The 20,346-nt window shown below is 38.7% G+C and overlaps 5 protein-coding genes across 5 annotated transcripts; 4 read left to right on the forward strand and 1 right to left on the reverse strand.

Moving 5' to 3' along the window:
- Window positions 1-38: 38 nt before the first annotated feature.
- BDBG_05982 (uncharacterized protein) lies at window positions 39-2,690 on the forward strand. The gene is made up of 4 exons (XM_031722396.1): window positions 39-385; window positions 475-768; window positions 863-2,030; window positions 2,133-2,690. Exons 1-4 carry the CDS (start codon window positions 223-225, stop codon window positions 2,296-2,298), a joined length of 1,791 nt encoding a protein of 596 aa, XP_031579276.1. The 5' UTR covers window positions 39-222; the 3' UTR covers window positions 2,299-2,690.
- A 726-nt stretch (window positions 2,691-3,416) lies between these two features.
- BDBG_05983 (uncharacterized protein) lies at window positions 3,417-4,601 on the forward strand (the record flags this gene model as incomplete). Its single annotated transcript, XM_031722397.1, has 5 exons — window positions 3,417-3,474; window positions 3,583-3,608; window positions 3,742-4,108; window positions 4,264-4,430; window positions 4,530-4,601. 5 exons carry the CDS (start codon window positions 3,417-3,419, stop codon window positions 4,599-4,601), a joined length of 690 nt encoding a protein of 229 aa, XP_031579277.1.
- A 127-nt stretch (window positions 4,602-4,728) lies between these two features.
- BDBG_05985 (catechol dioxygenase) lies at window positions 4,729-9,359 on the reverse strand. The gene is made up of 3 exons (XM_002623765.2): window positions 8,611-9,359; window positions 6,337-8,535; window positions 4,729-6,246 (listed from the first exon to the last, which is right to left on the reverse strand). The coding sequence occupies exons 1-2, from the start codon at window positions 8,919-8,921 to the stop codon at window positions 7,896-7,898; spliced, it is 951 nt and encodes a 316-aa protein (XP_002623811.1). The 5' UTR covers window positions 8,922-9,359; the 3' UTR covers window positions 4,729-6,246; window positions 6,337-7,895.
- BDBG_05984 (phosphoglycerate kinase) lies at window positions 4,931-7,475 on the forward strand. Its single transcript, XM_002623764.2, has 4 exons — window positions 4,931-5,583; window positions 5,645-5,762; window positions 5,844-6,270; window positions 6,356-7,475. The coding sequence occupies exons 2-4, from the start codon at window positions 5,697-5,699 to the stop codon at window positions 7,120-7,122; spliced, it is 1,260 nt and encodes a 419-aa protein (XP_002623810.1). The 5' UTR covers window positions 4,931-5,583; window positions 5,645-5,696; the 3' UTR covers window positions 7,123-7,475.
- A 394-nt stretch (window positions 9,360-9,753) lies between the features above and the next one.
- BDBG_05986 (carboxy-cis,cis-muconate cyclase) lies at window positions 9,754-11,095 on the forward strand (the record flags this gene model as incomplete). Its single annotated transcript, XM_002623766.1, has 4 exons — window positions 9,754-9,897; window positions 9,979-10,087; window positions 10,180-10,653; window positions 10,740-11,095. 4 exons carry the CDS (start codon window positions 9,754-9,756, stop codon window positions 11,093-11,095), a joined length of 1,083 nt encoding a protein of 360 aa, XP_002623812.1.
- Between the last annotated feature and the right edge of the window lie 9,251 nt (window positions 11,096-20,346).

Here is a 20,346-nt window from a genome sequence, read left to right on the forward strand (position 1 = left end):
CGTTGTTTGGACTATTTAGATATTTATTTTTTTAAATGGTTCTTGTTTATTAGTTAGTTAACAAAATTATTCAGCTACATCCTCCCCTTTCTAATAATGCTCTGATATATTGTTTGTGCAGGTGGTGATCACTGCCGGGCCATGGTTATGTCGGCGCTGTTGACCATCTGAACATTTGACAGTTATTATTTATTTACAAGATTTAATAGTCACATACATACAATGGCCCCTGAGGAATTCCTGCGCCGCGCAGTGTTGAATACAATAGTTCCCTATGCCACTCAAGTCAATCTTGAAGACGCCCTGAACTCCTCAATCCAGGAGAATGCCGAAGATGCCCCGTCCCTCCTACCTACAATCCGCCAACGCTCTCTTCTCTTCTTCGGTATGTTCTTCTACTCCGCAACCACCAGCACCTTGTTCACGCAATGCACTGTGCAAGGGTCTTACTCATTCTCAGATATTCTTGAATAGATGAAATCCTCCCTGTATATATTGTCCTACGCCTTACGAACTGCTCGGGGCATGCTTTGAAATCCCAACTCCCTCGCTTGACCGTCCAGCTAGAGGCCTACGCCGCGAATGGAGCTGATGGCGAGGACGGCGAGATCGAAGGTCCTCCTCAACAGCAACAACAAGCTAGAGACGTTATATTTTCTGGCACGGTGAGCGAAGACGAGGATCCGCTGGTGGTGGTCAACGAAGTTGAAGAAGCAGGGGATGTGGTAAACCATATCTATGTCATATGGAAATTGGATACTGTCCTCAGTCAGTGCAGCTTTGTGATCATTTCAGAGATCAGGAGAAGAGAGAAGTGTATGGAATTTAAGAATCCTGGTGTGCTAATAAGAGCTTATTGAAGATCGTCCACGAGTCCGGCTCCAGCATCCATATGTCACGTTCAGCGCCTCTGCAACCCTACGCCCCTTAAATATCTCGTCTGGAGACGACGAAGATGAGTATCTACCAAGTGGTATATCGGGGTCTGTCAATGTTTTCCAATCCCTAGTCGAAAATGTCCCTCAAGGACAGTCCAACCCACAACCGTTCCTCCCCGCATCGAGGCTGCTACGGGTGGTTCCAGCTGCGCAGGAGGAAGCATCATCGTACCGTGTGCGACAAATAAAACAACGGCCGTTCCGCATCATCCCCATTGCCAGTGCGCGAATCCGGTATTCCCGCCTAAATACCTATTCCAGCAAACCCACGACTATCGCCAGCCTCGACTTTGAGGTGACACCCTTTACGAATTTCGACGTCATCCTAGAGAAAACGGAACTGACCCTCCTCGACGGCCAGGTCGAAAGCCTAACAACTGACAACGGATATGCTCTTCCAGTAACCTGCCGTCCAGGGGATGACATGACGCTGGTATATAAACTCACCCCAGTGCCTGGAATGGAGGCCACCTCATCCACCACCGCGGTCGTTTACGTTTTAGATATCTCCCTGGGAGCAACGATATGCGTGTCGGATGAATGCCGACCCAGAATATCCATGAAATGGCGCACCAACGTCGACTTCTCCTTCCCTCTCAATCCAACCTTCGGTGGGCCCAGCCAAGTCCTCCAACGAAGCAACCGCCCCACCAGCCTTCCCATGACCCCAAGCCAGAGTGGCGGCGGTGGCGGCGGTACCACTCCAGCGGCAGCCTATGCAGCCAGCGCGGCAGCGCTAGCTACGAATAAACGCTCTACCTACATATCCACCACCGACATTGGCGTGACCATCTCCTTCTCGGGACCCAGTAGCGTCGAAGTCGGGAAGCCGTTCCACTGGGACGTATTCATCGTCAACCGGTCGGAGAAAGCGAAGAAATTTGCCATGGCAGCCGTGCCGCGGAGGAAGCGGGCGGATGTGCGTAGTAGTAGACATATTTCTCGGCCGTCGGCGTCGTCTGTGTCGTGTGGGCGCCGCGACGAGCAGATTGCGGAGGCCGTGACGGATGAGAATATTGTATATGCGATGCAGAAGAACGCAATTCCGTATGATACGGAGTTGATATGTTTAAGTACGGACATTAGAGTTGGGTGAGTGTTTTATATCCTTCTTTTTTTTTTTTTTTCTGTGTGTATGTGGCTGCATACACCCGATATTATATGAGTCGAAGTAGGCTAACAATAATACATTAGCCCTCTTTACCCCGGTACATGCCACTCGACAGAGCTGAAGCTGCTCCCGCTAGCGGCAGGCGTGCTGCATGTTGAAGCCGTCCGGCTGGTGGATTTGAACACCAACGAGGCACTGGATATAAGAGACTTGCCAGATATTGTATCGTTTGATAGACCGGCGAAGTAGCAATACTTTGTGTGACTTTCTTGCTCACCACCCGAATTTATGTAGATAGAAAGAACATATCACGTAACTATGCTGCACAGCCAAGTGTATATATACGAAGTTGAATGCGACCACTAACGACCAGGTATAAACTGATCTACTTTTTGGCCAAGGCATAGAAAATACAAGACATAATAAGGCCCTTTACATTGTTTGGAATATGATCGGCCTGGCGCTTAACTAGTCGTATTCTTCTGGGGTTTTGTACGTTACATATAGTACCTAGTAGGCGCGGCGCGGCGCGGGAACTGTGGGATACTTCACACCTCCGGAAATAGAAGAAGGATAGGCACTATGGAATTAATTATTAAAAAAATAAAATGAAGGCAAATACTTAAGAGAACATAAGAAAGAGCATTGAATATTTAAACCGTGAATACATTGTTGGTTGTTCGTTACTCAGTGTTGTCAATTGTCTCATTGTCTTGTGCTTCCTTTTCTCCGCCAACATCATCCTCATCACAACCATCAGTCCTTCATCTCCTCCTCCTCCTCCTCCTCCTACGTCCTCTCATCCTCTCATCCTACAATAACAGTGCTCATCGCCCGCCCACGGCTACCGGGAACTCAGATCGCTCCCTCTGTGTATATTATTCCCACCCGCCCAGGACCACTACGCTAGTTACACCACACCTTGCGTCATATACAAAAGCATAAATATTTATTCCGGTCTCGTTCGCGGTCCCACTCCGGCGTCATTCTTGGATGAGCTCGAAGATCTCCAACCATCGAACCCATCTCGCCCGTTGGACCCTCGTTTTTCTCCTTCTACAATAAAACCGTCCGCATCTCTGCTATTTAAGTCCTTCTCCTCTTTCCGCCATGCTCGACATAACCAGACGGAGAGTGCTCGATGGCTTGAATAGTCGGTATATATACGGCCGGTTGGTAAGTGACAACATACTTTGAACCTTGCTCCAAAGGACAGCATTCCATTTGTCCAGAAAAACTTAGCAGAGAACGCAATTTTTTTTTCTCCTCTTCGCAATCAACGTTGCTATGTAGCTCGAGCTATGGCTAATGATATCTCATCAAAAATAACTCAGCCGCTTCTACATACTATCATCTTCCTGGTTGAAATGGCCGTAACCATGAGGCTCGCGGCGAAATTCAACTCCTACTATGCGGAAAAGCCGGGTAAGTAACTATGTAACTGTATCTTTCCCATCCCCCCCTTATAAAACTCACCGGCGAGCGGATTGAAGAGCTATGTATGGGCTGACATACCTTTGATCACATCTCCAGTCTTGACTACGATGGTCACCAACGCCGTAAGCATCATCCCGAGCCATCGCCCCTCTGGTCCATTCTCTTCTGTTCCGCATATACACATATAAATATATACCATATCCTACTGCATTAGTTACCCTCCCCAACTAACCCGTTTCATCCAAAACGAAACAGGTCCTCGGCGGCATCGCAGACACAGTAGCCCAAACCATAACCGCCGTGCGGACACGCATGGCGGCCCGCCGCCGCTCCCGCACCTCCTCTAACGACCCCAATAATGATCCAATCTCTATCGAAATATACAACTTAGACAAAGAAAGGCCGTCCCCTATGGGCGACCTTTACAGCGGCAGCAGACACCTCGCACCAGCCTTTGACTTCGAGCGGCTGACCCGTTTCATGGCTTATGGCTTCTTCATGGCACCCATCCAGTTCCAGTGGTTTGGGTTCCTGGCGCGCTCGTTCCCGATTACCAAAACGCATGCGACGGTGCCGGCATTGAAGCGGGTGGCGATGGATCAGCTGATTTTTGCACCGATTGGTATGTAAAATGATAAGATATCCCGTACAAAAGATATACTCTTTTTTATCCCATTCATTATTATAGAAGAGACCGAAGGGAAAAAAAAAAAAAAAAAAAAAAAAAAAAAAAAAAAAAAAAGCCAATACTAACCATTTTCGACACCATAAATACAGGTCTCGTTTGCTTCTTTACATTCATGACAGTGGCAGAGGGTGGGGATCGACGAGCGATAGTACGCAAGTTCCAAGATGTGTATACACCGACGCTGAAGGCGAACTTTATGCTGTGGCCAGCGGTGCAAATACTCAATTTCCGCGTGATGCCTATCCAGTTTCAAATTGTGAGTAGCAGTATCTATCTGTCCTCGTTTACTGTAACCCAGACACGTCCAATTATGAGGAAGGTCTCCACAAATTCTCTAACCGTGTAAACTAAATAGCCATTCGTATCCGCCGTTGGGATTGCCTGGACGGCATATCTATCCCTAACCAACTCCGCTGAGGAAGAATAGAGAGCGGAAAATCCGCTGTTAGACGGTAGGCCAATGAAATTGGTCTATGGCTTTCTTGTTTTGCTTTCCTTAATCTTATATTGTATGTCCACATCTAGCCTTTCCTTTTTGGAACGATTATTGCTATTATCATGATTGCTCGCTTAGGGAAATGTTTTGACTCTGACCTGGGCTTTTCTGACCTGCGTCCGTCAGCTGTTTACTTTGTCATTTCGTTTTCTGTTTTGTTCAACCCGGGCGGTCGATTAGACCCGTATTTAATCTGCATCTGGAGTTCCTGGCTGGGGGTTTTGTGGAAACAGTTGCGTCTCATACATTGTGGGACAATTGTTCCGTATAACTTATTTCCGGAGTCACCGTTTCTTTCTTTTCTTTCTTATTATTTTTATTCTTATTCTTATTCTTATTTTTATTTTTATTTTTATTTTTATTTTTTGTTGTTGGAATTCCACCCTTGGCGTTGCAATGTCGATTTCAGCATGTCGATTGAGTAGTTAGGTAGTTTGCGAAGAGAACTGCGCTATATCTATCTACTTGGATATCTATCTAACATCCATTACTTCTCTCCTTTCTTCGATATCGTTCCGAAGTTCTATCTACCTACTCAATATCACATTTATTTATATCTCCCGTTAGCTTCCCATGTATAAAATTCCGAACCCGAAACCCCCTCTTCCCTCCCAGCTAACGAAAACAGCAGCCAACAATAATAAGTTAGTTACTTAATTAATTTCCCTGCATTCCGATTAATCCTGGGGCTGATATTCGTCCGACGAGGTCTCGGCGGTTCGATTACATCACTGTGAAACCCGCGTCAGTCCGACGCCGCCGCCGGCCGCCGCCAAACAAAACAAACCCCACCAAAAAAGGACTTTCCAACCTTCCAAGTTCCAACCCCTCCTATCCTATATAATATCAACAGTAAACCCGGATTTCTTGGACTTCTTGGGATAGAAACACCACTTGAAATTCGTTACAGAAGGTTCGTCTTCTCTGTTCTTCCTTTTTATATTTTCGCATTTTCAATTGACTGAATAATGTAGAAGCAGGACTATAGAACAACAAAACTATAAAAACAAATACAACCTCGCAGCCATGTCTCTCTCCAACAAGCTGTCTATTATCGATGTCGACCTCAAGGGCAAGAGGGTGCTGATCCGGGTATGAATGTGCCATATCTGTTCCTAGAGGAAATATATATTCAATGGCAAAACAGTCATACTAATAAACATTTTATCATAGGTCGACTTCAACGTCCCCCTCGACGAGAACAAGAAAGTCACAAACACCCAGCGCATCGTCGGCGCCCTGCCCACCATCAAGTACGCCATCGACCACGGCGCCAAAGCCGTCGTGCTCATGTCCCACCTGGGCCGGCCGAACGGCAAATCAAACCCCAAATTCAGCCTGAAGCCCGTCGTGCCCGAGCTGGAGAAGCTGCTTGGTGGTGGCCGCTCGGTGATTTTCACGGACGACTGTGTCGGTCCCCAAGTGGAGGAGACCGTTAACAAGGCGAGTGATGGGCAGGTGATTCTGTTGGAGAATCTGCGGTTCCATTCCGAGGAGGAGGGGAGTTATAAGGATGACCAGGGGAAGAAGGTTAAGGCGGAAGCGGGGAAGGTGGAGGAGTTCCGGAAGGGGTTGACTGCGTTGGGGGATATTTATATCAGTATGAAAGCAGCCCCCCACCTCCCAATAAAACGAAAAAAGATATATGGAATATGGATATACTAACAAAATCCTACTCACTGTAGACGACGCCTTCGGCACCGCCCACCGCGCCCACAGCTCAATGGTCGGCGTCAACCTCCCCCAAAAGGCCGCAGGCTTCCTCGTGAAAAAGGAACTAGAATACTTCGCCAAAGCCCTCGAGAACCCCACACGGCCCTTCCTCGCCATCCTCGGCGGCTCCAAAGTCTCCGACAAGATCCAGCTTATCGACAACCTGCTCGACAAAGTCAACACGCTCATCATCTGCGGCGCGATGGCGTTCACGTTTAAAAAGGTGCTCGACAACATCAACATCGGCAGTAGCCTGTTCGACGAGGCCGGTAGCAAGATCGTGCCGGACATCATGTCCAAGGCGAAGCGGAATAACGTCCGCATCGTCTTCCCCGTCGACCACGTGATTGCCGACAAGTTCGCGGCGGACGCGAACTCGCAGTACAAGACGGATGCGGAGGGGATTCCGGATGGGTGGTGGGGGCTGGACTTTGGGGAGAAGAGCGTGAAGCTGTTCGAGGAGGCGATTGGGGAGGCGCAGACGATTTTGTGGAATGGCCCGCCGGGCGTGTTTGAGTTTGAGAAGTTTGCTGGGTCGACGAAGGCGATGTTGAATGCGTGTATTGAGGCGGTGCAGGAGGGGAAGATTGTCATTATTGGCGGCGGGGACACGGCGACGGTTGCGGCCAAGTATCATGCTGAGGATAAGTTGAGCCATGTGTCGACTGGTGGCGGGGCTTCGTTGGAATTGTTGGAGGGGAAAGATTTGCCTGGTGTTAGTGCGCTGTCGAGTAAGTAAAGGGATGTTTCCTTTCTTCTGCTCCTGAGTACATTCCCTTCTTCTCTGTTTTACTTCATTCGCAAATTTAAACATGGAGGTATTTGGGTGTTCTGTGATCCGTTTGTAGTGATCGAACGCTAGTTTCCAGTCTGATGTAAATACTCCGTATATAAGGGGCTCTCAGCCCTAAAAAGGCCAAATATTACTTCCCAAGGTAAAACATCATCACTTCTTGATGATCCCTTTACACAACACACACCTCCATTATACCTACTCTGTATTCCTTCACGGTAAACTAGAGATAAAAGCCAGCAAATAGATACCACAACCCAAGCAATGCAAAGTACCATCTACACTCCCTATTCTCCCCCTATCTCCCCTTTCCCTCTTCCCCTCCCCCACCCGCTCCCCTCTCACACATTACCAGACGGCAAGCAGTCAGCATGTATGCCTCGGAACCCAGAATTGCCAGATAATTATATTCATGTAATGTAATGTGGTGTGGTGCGAGATCGCATTATAAACAGTGAGAAGGAAGGAAAAGTGGTCTCGCTAATACAAGTAAAGAGGGCGGAGTGGCCATGCAGGAACGAAAACAGACATGAAAGCCAACAAATCCCCTCTCATCCTCGAAACCCCGTAAAGAGAAAAAAAGGAAATTAAAATTATGTTCAGGGGTCCCATGAATAGATAGACACTCAAGTGTATGTCGGGATAGTTTGTTTTCATCAAGGATGGGAAACCAGTGGAGATTAAAAAACAACAAACCACTCATTAAATTATTAGTTAACTTACATATGCGCAACCATCTGCATACCTTTCGGCGCCAGCCGAATATCGTACTCCAACTCCAACTCAGCCGCAGGATCGCCCTCTAGCGGCCTAAAATCCACGACCAGATCATTTTTCACCGCAAACACCGAATCGCTACTTAGATACTGGTCATCGCGCGGGAAAATCTGCGTCGTGACCGTCTTGTACTCCGGGTGGCTGATCATTAGATGAATATGCGCTGGGCGGAAGGGGTGCCTATCCATGAGCTGGAGGAGGACGCCCGCGGGCCCGTCGGTGGGAAGTGAGTAGGGGGTCGGGTGGAGGATGTAGAGGTGGTAGTACCCGTCCTTGTCTGTGCGGAACTTGCCGCGCAGGTTATTGGGTTCCTGGTTCTCTGGGTCCTGGAAGTCGTATTTGCCGTTCGAGGAGGCTTGCCAGATGTCGAAGATAGCGTTGGGGATGCCCTGCTTTGTGACGATATCGGTGATCTGGCCGCGCATTAGAGCGACTTGGCCGTTGTGGGCGCTGCGGATGATGCTATCGCCCAGCTCGCGGAAGGGGGCGTGCGGGCTCCAGAAGGGGCCCAGGATGGAGGAGGAGGTGGGCGAGTCGTCGCCGGGTTCTAGGACGAGTTTGTTGGCGATTTCGTCGATGAGGCTGGTTTGGTTGTTAGTATCGGTTTTCTGGTGCGGCATGTTCTGTTCAAGAAGGGGAAAAAAAGAAAACACTCACGTTTCCAGCCCGATGACATCGCAAACGCGCTGTCCCTCGTTTCTTACGGGAGTGCTAATCTGGCCAATGCTGTTTATGAAGTTCACGCCCATGATCCATTCATCGTTGGTGAGGTCGACTTCACGGGCGAAGTCGTGGATGTGACGGATGAGGGAGCCCAGGACCTGTCTTGTTCTTGGGGTTGTTTTGGGGCCCATGAGGTCTATTACGGCGGGAGTGAAATCGGCATCATATTTGTGCGTGTGCGTGTGTGTGTCTGCACCGTTTGCCTTGACGCCGTTTGTGCTGGCGCCGTTCGTTTTGGTGGGCATGTTGGCCGGTTAAGCTGTGAGGGATGAAGTAAAGTACAGTACTAGAGGACTATAACTGAGTGCTTGGGGGGTTTGCTTGAGAGGAGTGTGTAATGTAATAGAAAGTTGGAAGAAGAAGAAGAAAATAAACGCCTGGTGTAATAGTGTGGCCATGGAAGGACCGGCTATGTTTAATGATTATATATATACTTTTTCTATACACATCGCGCGGAGGGATATCCTGAGTCGAGTCGGTAGTTATGCATCATCCGGCAGTTTGCTCGGCTGTTTGCAGGCGGAGCGGAGAGGAGGTGAATCGACGCAAACCCCTTTTGTGTGATGGTTTTGGTCTCAGGACTTTTCATAGACCTCGTGCCACTGCAAACTGGAATCTCCGCCAGCTTTTTTGCTTGAATATCCTGTCTTACTGTGTTCCATTCCCTCTTGAGTCGCCGGCTGTTGCTGCTTGTTTTGCTGCGATTTCCACTCGACTCCGGCAGTTTGGCACATGGCAGCGGCTGACTCAGCAGCAACTACCGAGCGCGGTTGCCGGCGGCGCAGTCAGCAGCAACAGTCAGCATAGACAGTGCTTGGGAGGGTTATTAGTAGTTAGCTACAAGCATGGATTTGTTGTGATAGAGTGCTTGGCCTATGCTAAAGCTCTTTTCTCTAATTTCTAATAATTGTTTTAAAATTCCGACTTTTGGTGGGGGGCCGGTGAAATCGTTGTTTTACCACTCCGGCAATCACAGCCCTTACTTACTCTTGCTATTATTCTTGTTAAGGAAGATATATGTTTACTCTCCAGGCTGATATTTTATACCCCGTCTGATTGCATTGCACATTCTACAACATGAAACATCATTTAATGATTGGCACCTGGACTCCTCCGGGAAATATATACACCGTTGAGTTCGACGATGAAGCCCTGACACTCAAGCTTGTCAAGAAGACCAGCATCCCTGAGGATGAACCTATCTCATGGATGACGTTTGATGTGAGACCTCCAAGGCTTCTTAAGAGATATATATATATATATATATGTAGCCTGCCACGTTGTTGACATCACGATATTTAGCACGTGAAAAGGAATATATACGGGGCGTCGATGAAGAAATGGTCATCGCACTCCGTCAAAAGTGCCTTGGATATTAGCCATAGCATCTCACACCCGTTAGCTGGTCAGCGTACGTAAAATCGTACCTGCACAGTAGGTGAAAGAAGGAAAAAAGAGAGGACAAAAAGAATAGATGCTCATTTTGACTTTCGTTTCCTATAGCTCTGGCTTCCAAAGCCGAAACAAACACGAGAGCCATCTTCGTTCTTGCAGCAAAGAAACCCCCCTACAACGTGTATGGGAATCCCTTTTACAGCTACGCAGGCTGTGGCAACGTCTTTTCCGTCACAACGGACGGCCAACTCGACAATAATATACAAAACTACGAATATGACCCGCACTCCGGCGTGCACGGCATGGTCTTTGATCCCACAGAGACCTACCTCTATTCCGCAGACATGGGCGCAAATAAAATATGGACTCATAAAAAGGATCCGGAAACCGGTATGCTTACTCTAGTCGATAGCATTGAGGCCCCGGGGCCCGGTGACCACCCGCGCTGGGTGGAGATACATCCCAGTGGGAAATATTTGTATGCGCTGATGGAGGCTGGGAACCGATTGGCAGAGTACGTGATTGATGAGAAGATGCATACACCTGTATTTACGCATAGGATATATCCCCTGATCCCGCCAGGTATGTGTAAATATATACAAACCATTATAAATATATATCTTCTACTTACACTAAACCCCCTCCCCTTTCTCTCCTAAAACCCACAGGTGTCGACCCATCCAAAAAATACCGCTCAGACATCGTTTTCACCAACCACAGCGGCTCCCACCTCTTCGCAACGGCACGCTCTAACCACTTCGACGTAACAGGCTACATCAGCGCATTCCGCCTGGGTCCTGCCGGCAATATTGAGAAGCAGCTCTTCATCAACCCGACGCCGACGAGCGGTGGCCACTCGAATGCAGTCAGCCCCTGCGATTTCAGCGATGAGTGGCTGGCGCTGACTGATGATCAGGAAGGGTGGGTGGAGATATACCGATGGCAGGGAGAGTTCCTGGCCCGTGTAGCGCATTTGGACATTCCGGAGCCGGGGTTTGGGATGAATGCGATTTGGTATGATTGATATGATTGATATGATTGATATGAGTGATATGAGTGATATGAGTGGTTGGTAATTACTGGGTAGGTTGTACAGTACCTAGGTATACCGTATCATGGGGAATTACCTTACATGGTTTAGCACTATCCTGATCAGGTTTAGTGAAACATCACTGCTTTCTGAACTATATAAACCCCCTTCTTCTGCTGCTTGAATATTCTCTCTTCATCATCTCTATTTTCTCTTTCTTTTCTCATAATTCTCTTGTCTCATGTGTGCTGTGCTCACTTCTTCTTTCTCTTGTCACTGCTAGTGTCACCTGGCCCAGCTGTGCTGCAGCTGAAATTGTTCTTGATATAGTAATTATATTTACTTTTCTTCTTCTCAATGCAATTTCATCTCACTTTATCACCAAGTTACTCTAAAATCATACAAGATTGAGATCTGCTACTGAGATATTTAGTCTATCTAAAACTATAACTAGCTGAGATTTTCTATTTACTTTGTTAGTTTCATTTTCTTATTATATATATAATTAATTAATACTTTATATTTTATATTTAATGTTTTAAAATTCTGCACATTTATTTTATTAATACTGTTAATTTCATTCTGTTTATGTTTTAATACTTATTGTTTTTAATTTTTGTTTTTTATAATTAATCAGTAAACTAGTAGTAGTATTAAATATCTAGTAATCTCAATCAGATAAGCTGTATAGAAGAAAATCTTACTCTTAATAAAGAGATTCTTTTAATAGAGAATAGATAGCTACAGACTACAGTAAGCTCTTAATTAAAAGAGAAAATATTACAAGTATAATAAAATAATGAGATTATTAAATTCTTTAAATTTATTATTAATACAGTTTTTTTCACTGATAAAGATATAGATTATATATAAGAAAATAATAACTTTTAAAACTGTTAAAAAGAATAAGTAAACTTATAAGAAGAATATTAAGTTGTAATATACTATTCTTAAGAGATATAAGAAGATAGATATTATAAAGAAGAGAATGAAGTAAGATATCATACTTTCAGCTGTGTCAAGACTCTGTTGCAGTTTTACACAGCTTATTACTTTTATACAGATGATTTCATTCATTCTGCAGACTGTTTAAACCAGTTTTCAATCACTCTATAATATTATTCAGATATATTATAGAAAGATCTGATTAATAAATATAAGAACTTTGCTTCTATATAAGATTAGCAGATTACTCTTTCTTAACAGTGAGATATCACTGAGATATTACTCTGACTATTCTCACTCATGAAATGAGAGAAGAGTATTCATTCATTATCTATATAAAATAACTAGATACTGACTTCTTATCAAAGAAGTCAGTAATTTATTTTTCTTCTACTGAAATATATACAAGAGTTACTGTATTTCTTATACAATCTTCTTAGTATACTAAGTATTATATCTGTGATATTCTCACAATAACTCTATAGTCTACAAGCTTGCTATTTAAGTAAGATAGTTAAGCTTATTATTATTATTATTATTATTATTCTTTCATTATACTTATATACAAGTGAAGCTTATGATGAGTTCTTGTATAATGTTAAATACAGATCAAGTGTTAATTATACAGAAGGAAATACAGATGTTAAGACCACGCCAAGATAACAAGAACATAGGAAAATACAAAGGAGTGACAATTAGATACATGCGATAATAACTTCCCAGCTCAGAAACATAGAGTGATTCATTGAAGTGATTTGTACACCTCTGTATTTATTAGAAATCTGAGGTGCTTGAGTTCTGGATTTAATGTATCCCCTGCGGGTTTCGAACTCACATGCCTTGATTTCTCACATCAAGGCGCTACCAGGTGGCCGCATTAATCATTCGGCCACCGGGGCTAGTTAAGCTTACTTATATAGCTTCTTAAACAACTACTTCTATATAATACTGCTGACTAGTCACTGCTTTAGTTTTATTATATTATAATTTAAATTGCTTAAACTGATTATAAGTTTGAATCAGTTAAGCTTTAATAGACTGATATAGTTTTATATATTTATACTGAGATAGATCTGATCTCACTCTCTGAAGAAAACTCTACATTATTCTCTAGAGTATATACATCTCTATTTCAGCAGAAATCTGAGATTTCTGAATCTGCTATATATTTTAATATAAGCTCTTCAACTGCTCTATCACTGTTACAGTCTTTATATATCTATATCTATTATAGAGATAGAGAGATTAAGATCAGAGATTCTCTAAGATATAAGAAAAACATATTATCTGAATTTCACAGCTTTATCTATACTCTTGAATAAAAATTTCATCTTAATTCAAGTCAGTATAATACTTATAAGATATAAGTAATATGTATTATTAATTTTCTTAAAGACATCTTTATAACTACTTGAGTTATTAAGAAGAGAGAGCTTGAGTATACTGATACTGTAATAACTTAAGAAGAATTCAAGAACTTTCTACTGAATTAAATCAAAGATTACTGTAATTACAGCTTCATAGTAGTATAGTGATTTAACTTATTATATTAATAAAATAATAAGAATTCTTTCAATTTCAATACAAGATTTGAAGAATATTAAGAGAAATTAACTGATAATTTAAATTAATTAAAGATACAGCTTTATCTTGCAAAGCTGACTTATAAGATATAGATAATAATATCACAGTATCAGAGTTCATTAATTAATTATACTAAGCTTATTAACTTAACTTCTCAGATCTATTTGAATAATTAATACTCTGAGAAAAAAATTAATAAGATCTCTTCTAAGTAATTAATAATGAGATTTAAACAGTACTGTGACAGCTTCAGTATGAGAAAAGTAAAGAAGAATTTTAAGTATTCTAATTCTTCACTTACTGTGAAGAAATATTAAAAAAGATTTGACAAAGATCTCTATTTTAACTGTGAAGCTGATAATTACTATACTAATAATTATAAGAAGCTAAAGAAGAGAAGAAACTGAGAAGATATTTTCTCAAAGTTAACTTCTCTTCTAATAAGTATATTTATAGAAGATAAAAAAGAGAAAGAAATGAAGAATTGATAATTCTTATATCTCTGAGTTTATATTATAATTACAATGAATACTCTGAATAAGAAGATATCAATAAGATGTCTACTTAACTTCAGAATAAATACTAACTTCATATTCTATTTCTTTTCTTTGATGAAGAATTGAAAGAAGATAGACTTATCAGATTATATGAAATTTATCAATGAAATGAAATATCACTGTTTTAATATAATTTAAGTGAAGTATGTAATCACAGATTCAGAAGAAATCTTTAAGAAGAGCAGTCTGCTTCTTCACACAGTTAATATTAGACTGGCTGCTGAAATCATGAATTTCATGTTTAGTCTTATTTGATCTGATCTCATACATTTCTTGATGTGAATCCCACTGGGACTAGTCATTAAAAAAACATGCAAAGTGACTATATATCAGATCTTAAAATGAAATCATGACTTGAAAAAAATGAGAAAGTGATTTCATTTGATTCTATTTAGTCTCATTCTTAGTATAAAGTTACTATTTTTAGACATTTTAAGGTTTTTTTTAGACTATTTTTAATTTTTTAAAAAGTAACACTTTTTGATAACACTCAAATGAGATTTAAAGTCATTTAAAGCAATAAAAATAATTTAAATTGAGAAGTGAAAATCATGGTCTCATTTGAAAAATGTGACAAGAGTAGACAGTAAGTCTCACTGAGACAGTATGAAACTACTATCTAATGTTAAAACTGTGTAATGGGATCAGTCGAATTGGTAATGAGACTATCAAAAAATCTGGTTCTGGTTTCAGACACGGTCACACGGTCAGTCTAGTTAATATCATAGATAAGAATATCATTCTAAATCTTCTGTAATTAAGAGAAAACAATTCTCTTATTAACTGAGTCACTCAGATGTAATGATACTGTCTCACTAATAAAGAGACAGTAATAGAGAAATCTGAAGAGTTTCATCAGAAGAATCTTGAGAAAAAGATAGAGTTAATATACTATATAGCAGATGACTGAGACTTGAGAATAGATGAAGAAGTCATCATTCTTACTGTAAGATTAGCAGCAGTATTCATTATTAAAGACAGATATATATAATATCTCTTTATAAATTATAAGAATATCTTTTTGAAAAGAAAAGCAGTAAAGTTTTCTGATATCAAGATATAATATAAGATTTATCTTGAAAATAGTGTAATAGTACTGTACAGATCTCTTTACAATCTATCTGTAAAGAAATTAAATGTTCTGTATAAATATCTTAAGAAAGTATAATTAAAAAACTGAATATATCTATTAAAGAGTCTGACAGAGATGTCTATACTCTTTATACTTAAGAAGAATGATAGACTATATCTATATATAGACTACAGAGGTCTTAATAAGATGATAGTTAAGAATTACTATTTATTACTATTAATTAATGAGATAATTGACTGATTATCTGAAGCAAAGATATTCTCAAAGATTGATATTCAGAATGTCTATCATAGAATCAGAGTTAATAAAGATGATATTTGAAAAATAACTTTTTATATCAAGTACAGTAATTTTGAATATCTTGTTTTATCTTTTAATCTTTATAATACTTCAGTCATCTTTCAGATCTATATAAATGAGATACTGCAGAGCCTTGTTGACATCTTCTATATAGTATATCTGAACAACATTCTAATCTTCTCAAAAATAGAGAAAGAACATAATACTCATATTTGAAAAGTATTAAGTTACTTAAAATAGTATTAACTCTATATAAATACTGAAAAATGCTCATTCTACACACAGAAAATTAATTTCTTAAATTATATTATTAAGATAAACAGCATTTTAATAAATAGAAGCTGAGTCTCTGTTATCAAGAACTAATCAGTACTGTAGATATACTGTAAGATACAGATATTTCTAGAATTTACAAACTTCTATAGATAATTCATCTATATATATTTATAAATTACTATCTCTCTTAGAGATCTGTTAAAGAGAAGTGTGAAAGACAGAAAAATAGAATTATTTATTCTCACTCAAGATATTATACAGATATTTATAGAATTGAAACAAGCTTTTACATATATTATAATACTGAATCACTTTAATTCTGACTTATTCAGTCAGTGTGAGACTGATGTATTCAGAAATGAGATCTATGAAATCTTTTCACAGTTGATACTGAAGATCTTTCAATATTGAAAGAATCAGAGAATAATAAACTCTGAGAATATAGATAATAAAATATCTGTGAGAGAAGACTTTTTTACAAAGTCTATAAGATACTATAAATGAAGATCAGTGATCTTCTTCTTCAAGAAGTTATCACTTATACAGAGAAGATATAATACTCATAATCAAGAGATGTTAGTAATTATTAAATTCTTTAAAATCTGATAATATTATCTTCAGAGTAGTAAGCACTTAGTATCAGTTCTCACTAATTATATAAATCTATATTATTTCTTGATAATAAAGAGCTTGACAGAATGTCAAGTCAGATAAGCAGAGCTGCTTTCAGAGTATAATTTCTATATCTGATACTATTCAGATCAGCTTAATCTTATTAATACACTGTCTAGACAGTCTGATTATAATATTATTAATATAGAGAAGAATTCTATAAAAGAATCTCTGTTATTATTACAGAAGAAGCTGGCTCTAGAGAATTGAAGTTCTCTGAAGCTTAGAAATGATACTGATAAGACAGCTATATAACTCAGTATAGAAGATGAAAGAAAATCTGAGTCTCTGCAGAGAACTGACACTGAAGATTATAAGCTTCTCATATTATATCTTACTATTATTGAATTAGTAAAGAATGAAACAGTCTACAATCTTTCAATCTAACTACTTTTGAAATTTATTACTGAGTTATAGAAGAGAGATATCTCTACTACAGCTTAAATTCAGAAGTTGAATCTGATTTAAACTTGAAAGAGACAGACTCTGAGTGAAATAATACTGCTAAGAAATCAAGTTACTGATAACTAGAAGAATGTAAACTTCTACTACTGAATGATTCAGTCTTTATCTCTTGTAGTAGAGCAGTATGTCAGAAGTTATTAAGAATTCATTATAATAATTTTCATACAGAGTATTTCAGATTAGAGAAGACTGAGAAGCTTCTAAAATATAAATATATTTAAGACAAGCTTCAGACAGATATTAAAGAGTATATTAACACTTATAATATCTATTAAAGAATAAAGATTTCATAATATAAGTAATACAGTGAGTTGATATCACTGCCTGTTTCAAAGAGTCTATAATAGAATTTATTAATGAATTTCATAGTTGATCTGCTGAAGTTAACAAGAGTCAAAGAATATAACTTAATTTTAATCATTATTAACTGTTTTATAAAGATGATAAAATATATCTCTACTTATAAAAAGATTAAAGTCTCTGAATTGACTGATCTATTTTTAGATATTATTATTCATAATCACAGTGCTCTGAAATTATTAATAATAGATTGAGAATTTCTCTTTATTAGTAAATACTGATTAGCTTTTTACTATTATTTTATAATAAGATATCTTCTCAGTACTAGACTGGCCGTCAGAATCATGAATTTCACATTTAATCTCATTTAGTCTGATCTCATACATTTCTTGGCGTGAATCCCGCTGGGACTAGCTATCAAAAAAACATGCAAAGTGACTATATATCAGATCTTAAAATGAAATCATGACTTGAAAAAAATGAGAAAGTGATTTCATTTAGTCTCATTTAGTCTTATTCTTGGCATAAAGTTACTATTTTTAGACATTTTAAGGTTTTTTTTAGACTATTTTTAATTTTTAAAAAAGTAACACTTTTTGATAATGCTCAAATGAGATTTAAAGTCATTTAAAGCAATAAAAATAATTTAAATTGAGAAGTGAAAATCATGATCTCATTTAAAAAATGTGATAAGAGTAGACAGTAAGTTTTACTAAGACAGTATAAGACTACTATCTAATGTTAAAACCGTGTAATGAGATCAGTTGAATTGATAATGAGACTATTAAAAAATCTAGTCCTGGTCTCAGACATGATCACATGATCAGTCTACTCAGTACTGTATTTTATCTACAGACAGATAATCAGACTGAATATCAGAATCAGACATTAGAACAGTATCTTTAAGTGTTCTATTTATATTATCAGAATGATTGACTTAAACATCTTCTGACTGCTGAATTTATATATAATAATGTAAAGAATGCAATCTTAAAAGTATCTTCTTTCTATACTTATTATAAATATAATTCTTTATTATTCAGTGATGTCACAGATGACATTTTAAAGAGAGAGATAGATAGTTAGAATATTAAACAGATACAGAGAACAGAGTACTTCTCAGTATTAAAAGTAAAAGTGAGATTAAAACTTTTAAATAAAATTCATGAGAAGACAGTGAAAAGCATTCACTATGCTCAGAAGTAGCAGATAGAATACTATAATTAAAAACATCTTTTAATAAAGTTCTTGATAGAAAATCAAGTGCTACTTTCAGTAAAGAATATCAAGATAATAAGACTGTGTAAGAAGCTTAGTGAGTAATAACTAGAATCTTTTCTAATAATAAAAGTGATAAATAAGCAGATATATAAGTTGAAATTACTCTTAGAATTAAAATCAATTCATTCTATTTTTCACATTTTCTATTTAAAGCTTCATAAGTAATACTTCAGAGTGAAGCTGTCTCAGCTGAATAATATTAAGATTAAGAGTGATATTAAATATCTTATAGAGAAAATATTGAATAAGTGAATATATTACAGTAAGCTTCAATATCTCATTAAATAAGAAGATTATTTATTATCAGAGAATTCATGAGAACTGTTTAAGCATTTGAAAAATACTGAAAAAGAGATTGTAAGCTATGAGATAGCTAGTAGAGACTGCTCTATTATATATCAGAGATATTAAGTAAGAAATACTACTTAAAACTTCTTATTTTTTCTCAAAGAATCTTTTTAAAGATAATCTTATAGTGATAAACTGATATCTTATAAACTCTGTAACACTCTTCTTCTATTTTCTCTCAAAGAATTTTTTAGAAGTTTAATAAGATTATACAAGTGTAAAATTCCTGAAGCAGTTAGAGAAAAGAAATATTTAAAATTAATAAAAAGATTAATATTATTGATCTACAGATTACTGCTATTCTAATAAGATCACAGCTTACTGAAAAAGTAAAAAGAGAGATCAGACTCTACTCATCAATAATTATATTTTTATTAAACTCATTCTTCACTGTTGAAGTCTTCAGTATCAGTATCTTTGTCTGCTGAGAAGTTAGTACTACAGTGTCATAGAGAAGTATACTGTAGAAGAGTATAAGAGATACTTAAAATATTAATTTATTAATTTATAAAGTATCTCAGTTATCTGCTTTAATTGAAGTGAGATTCTCTTCAATTAGTAATTAATCTCTGTGATACTTTTAACAGCAGTACTGACTGATCTCTTCTTAAGATCAGTCATTCTGAGATGTTTTTTCATCTCAGAGATTTATACTTTCATCTTCTTTTACAGATGAGTAAGAGAGATCTTCTCAGTCTTGATAAAATCTATCAATACTTAAAGCTCTGAGATTTCTACTCTGTACTGCTTAGATATCTAAGCTTTTTATCAGAGCTGATATAACATCTTTTTGTAGAGTAGATAATACTTACAGAGAGATAGAAGTTATTATTACAGATATAACAGAAATAACAGAAGTAAGAGAAGAGATGAGTGTATAAGATTTCTTTCTTCTTCAGCTGCTTAGTACAGTGCAGATATATAATAGTACTAATCAGAGACTGCACTGAAGCCTATTCACAGAGAGAAGATAAAGAAACTGTGAGACTCTGCAGACTCAACTCAGTAGCATTCTGAGTAAAGCTCAGATATATCATGAAAGAGAAACTACAGATTGAGCTTCTCAGAGTCACTATCTCTGAAATTAAACTCTCTCTGAGATTCTCTCTGAATGATTATATAGAGTCATATATCACTGTATTAACTGAGAGAGAGAGCAGTATCATAACAGCAGTGAGAGAGATAGAGAAAGAACTGAATATAGATGAATCAATCAGCAGAAGAGATGATATCTCACTGTAAGATATGATAACTATCATCACAGCTGTAAAAGAAGTAGAGAGAGAAGAAGAAGAAGATATAATAATAAGAGTAATACTTCTGCAGTCTGTTAACATCACTGTCTCTGTCTTTAATCAGACTTTCTTAACAGTTATGAAGATTACAGCTGCATCATAAAGACATTTATTACTTACTATAGTGGG

Source organism: Blastomyces gilchristii, assembly GCF_000003855.2.
Source record: "Blastomyces gilchristii SLH14081 genomic scaffold supercont1.12, whole genome shotgun sequence".
Lineage (NCBI taxonomy): Eukaryota > Fungi > Ascomycota > Eurotiomycetes > Onygenales > Ajellomycetaceae > Blastomyces > Blastomyces gilchristii.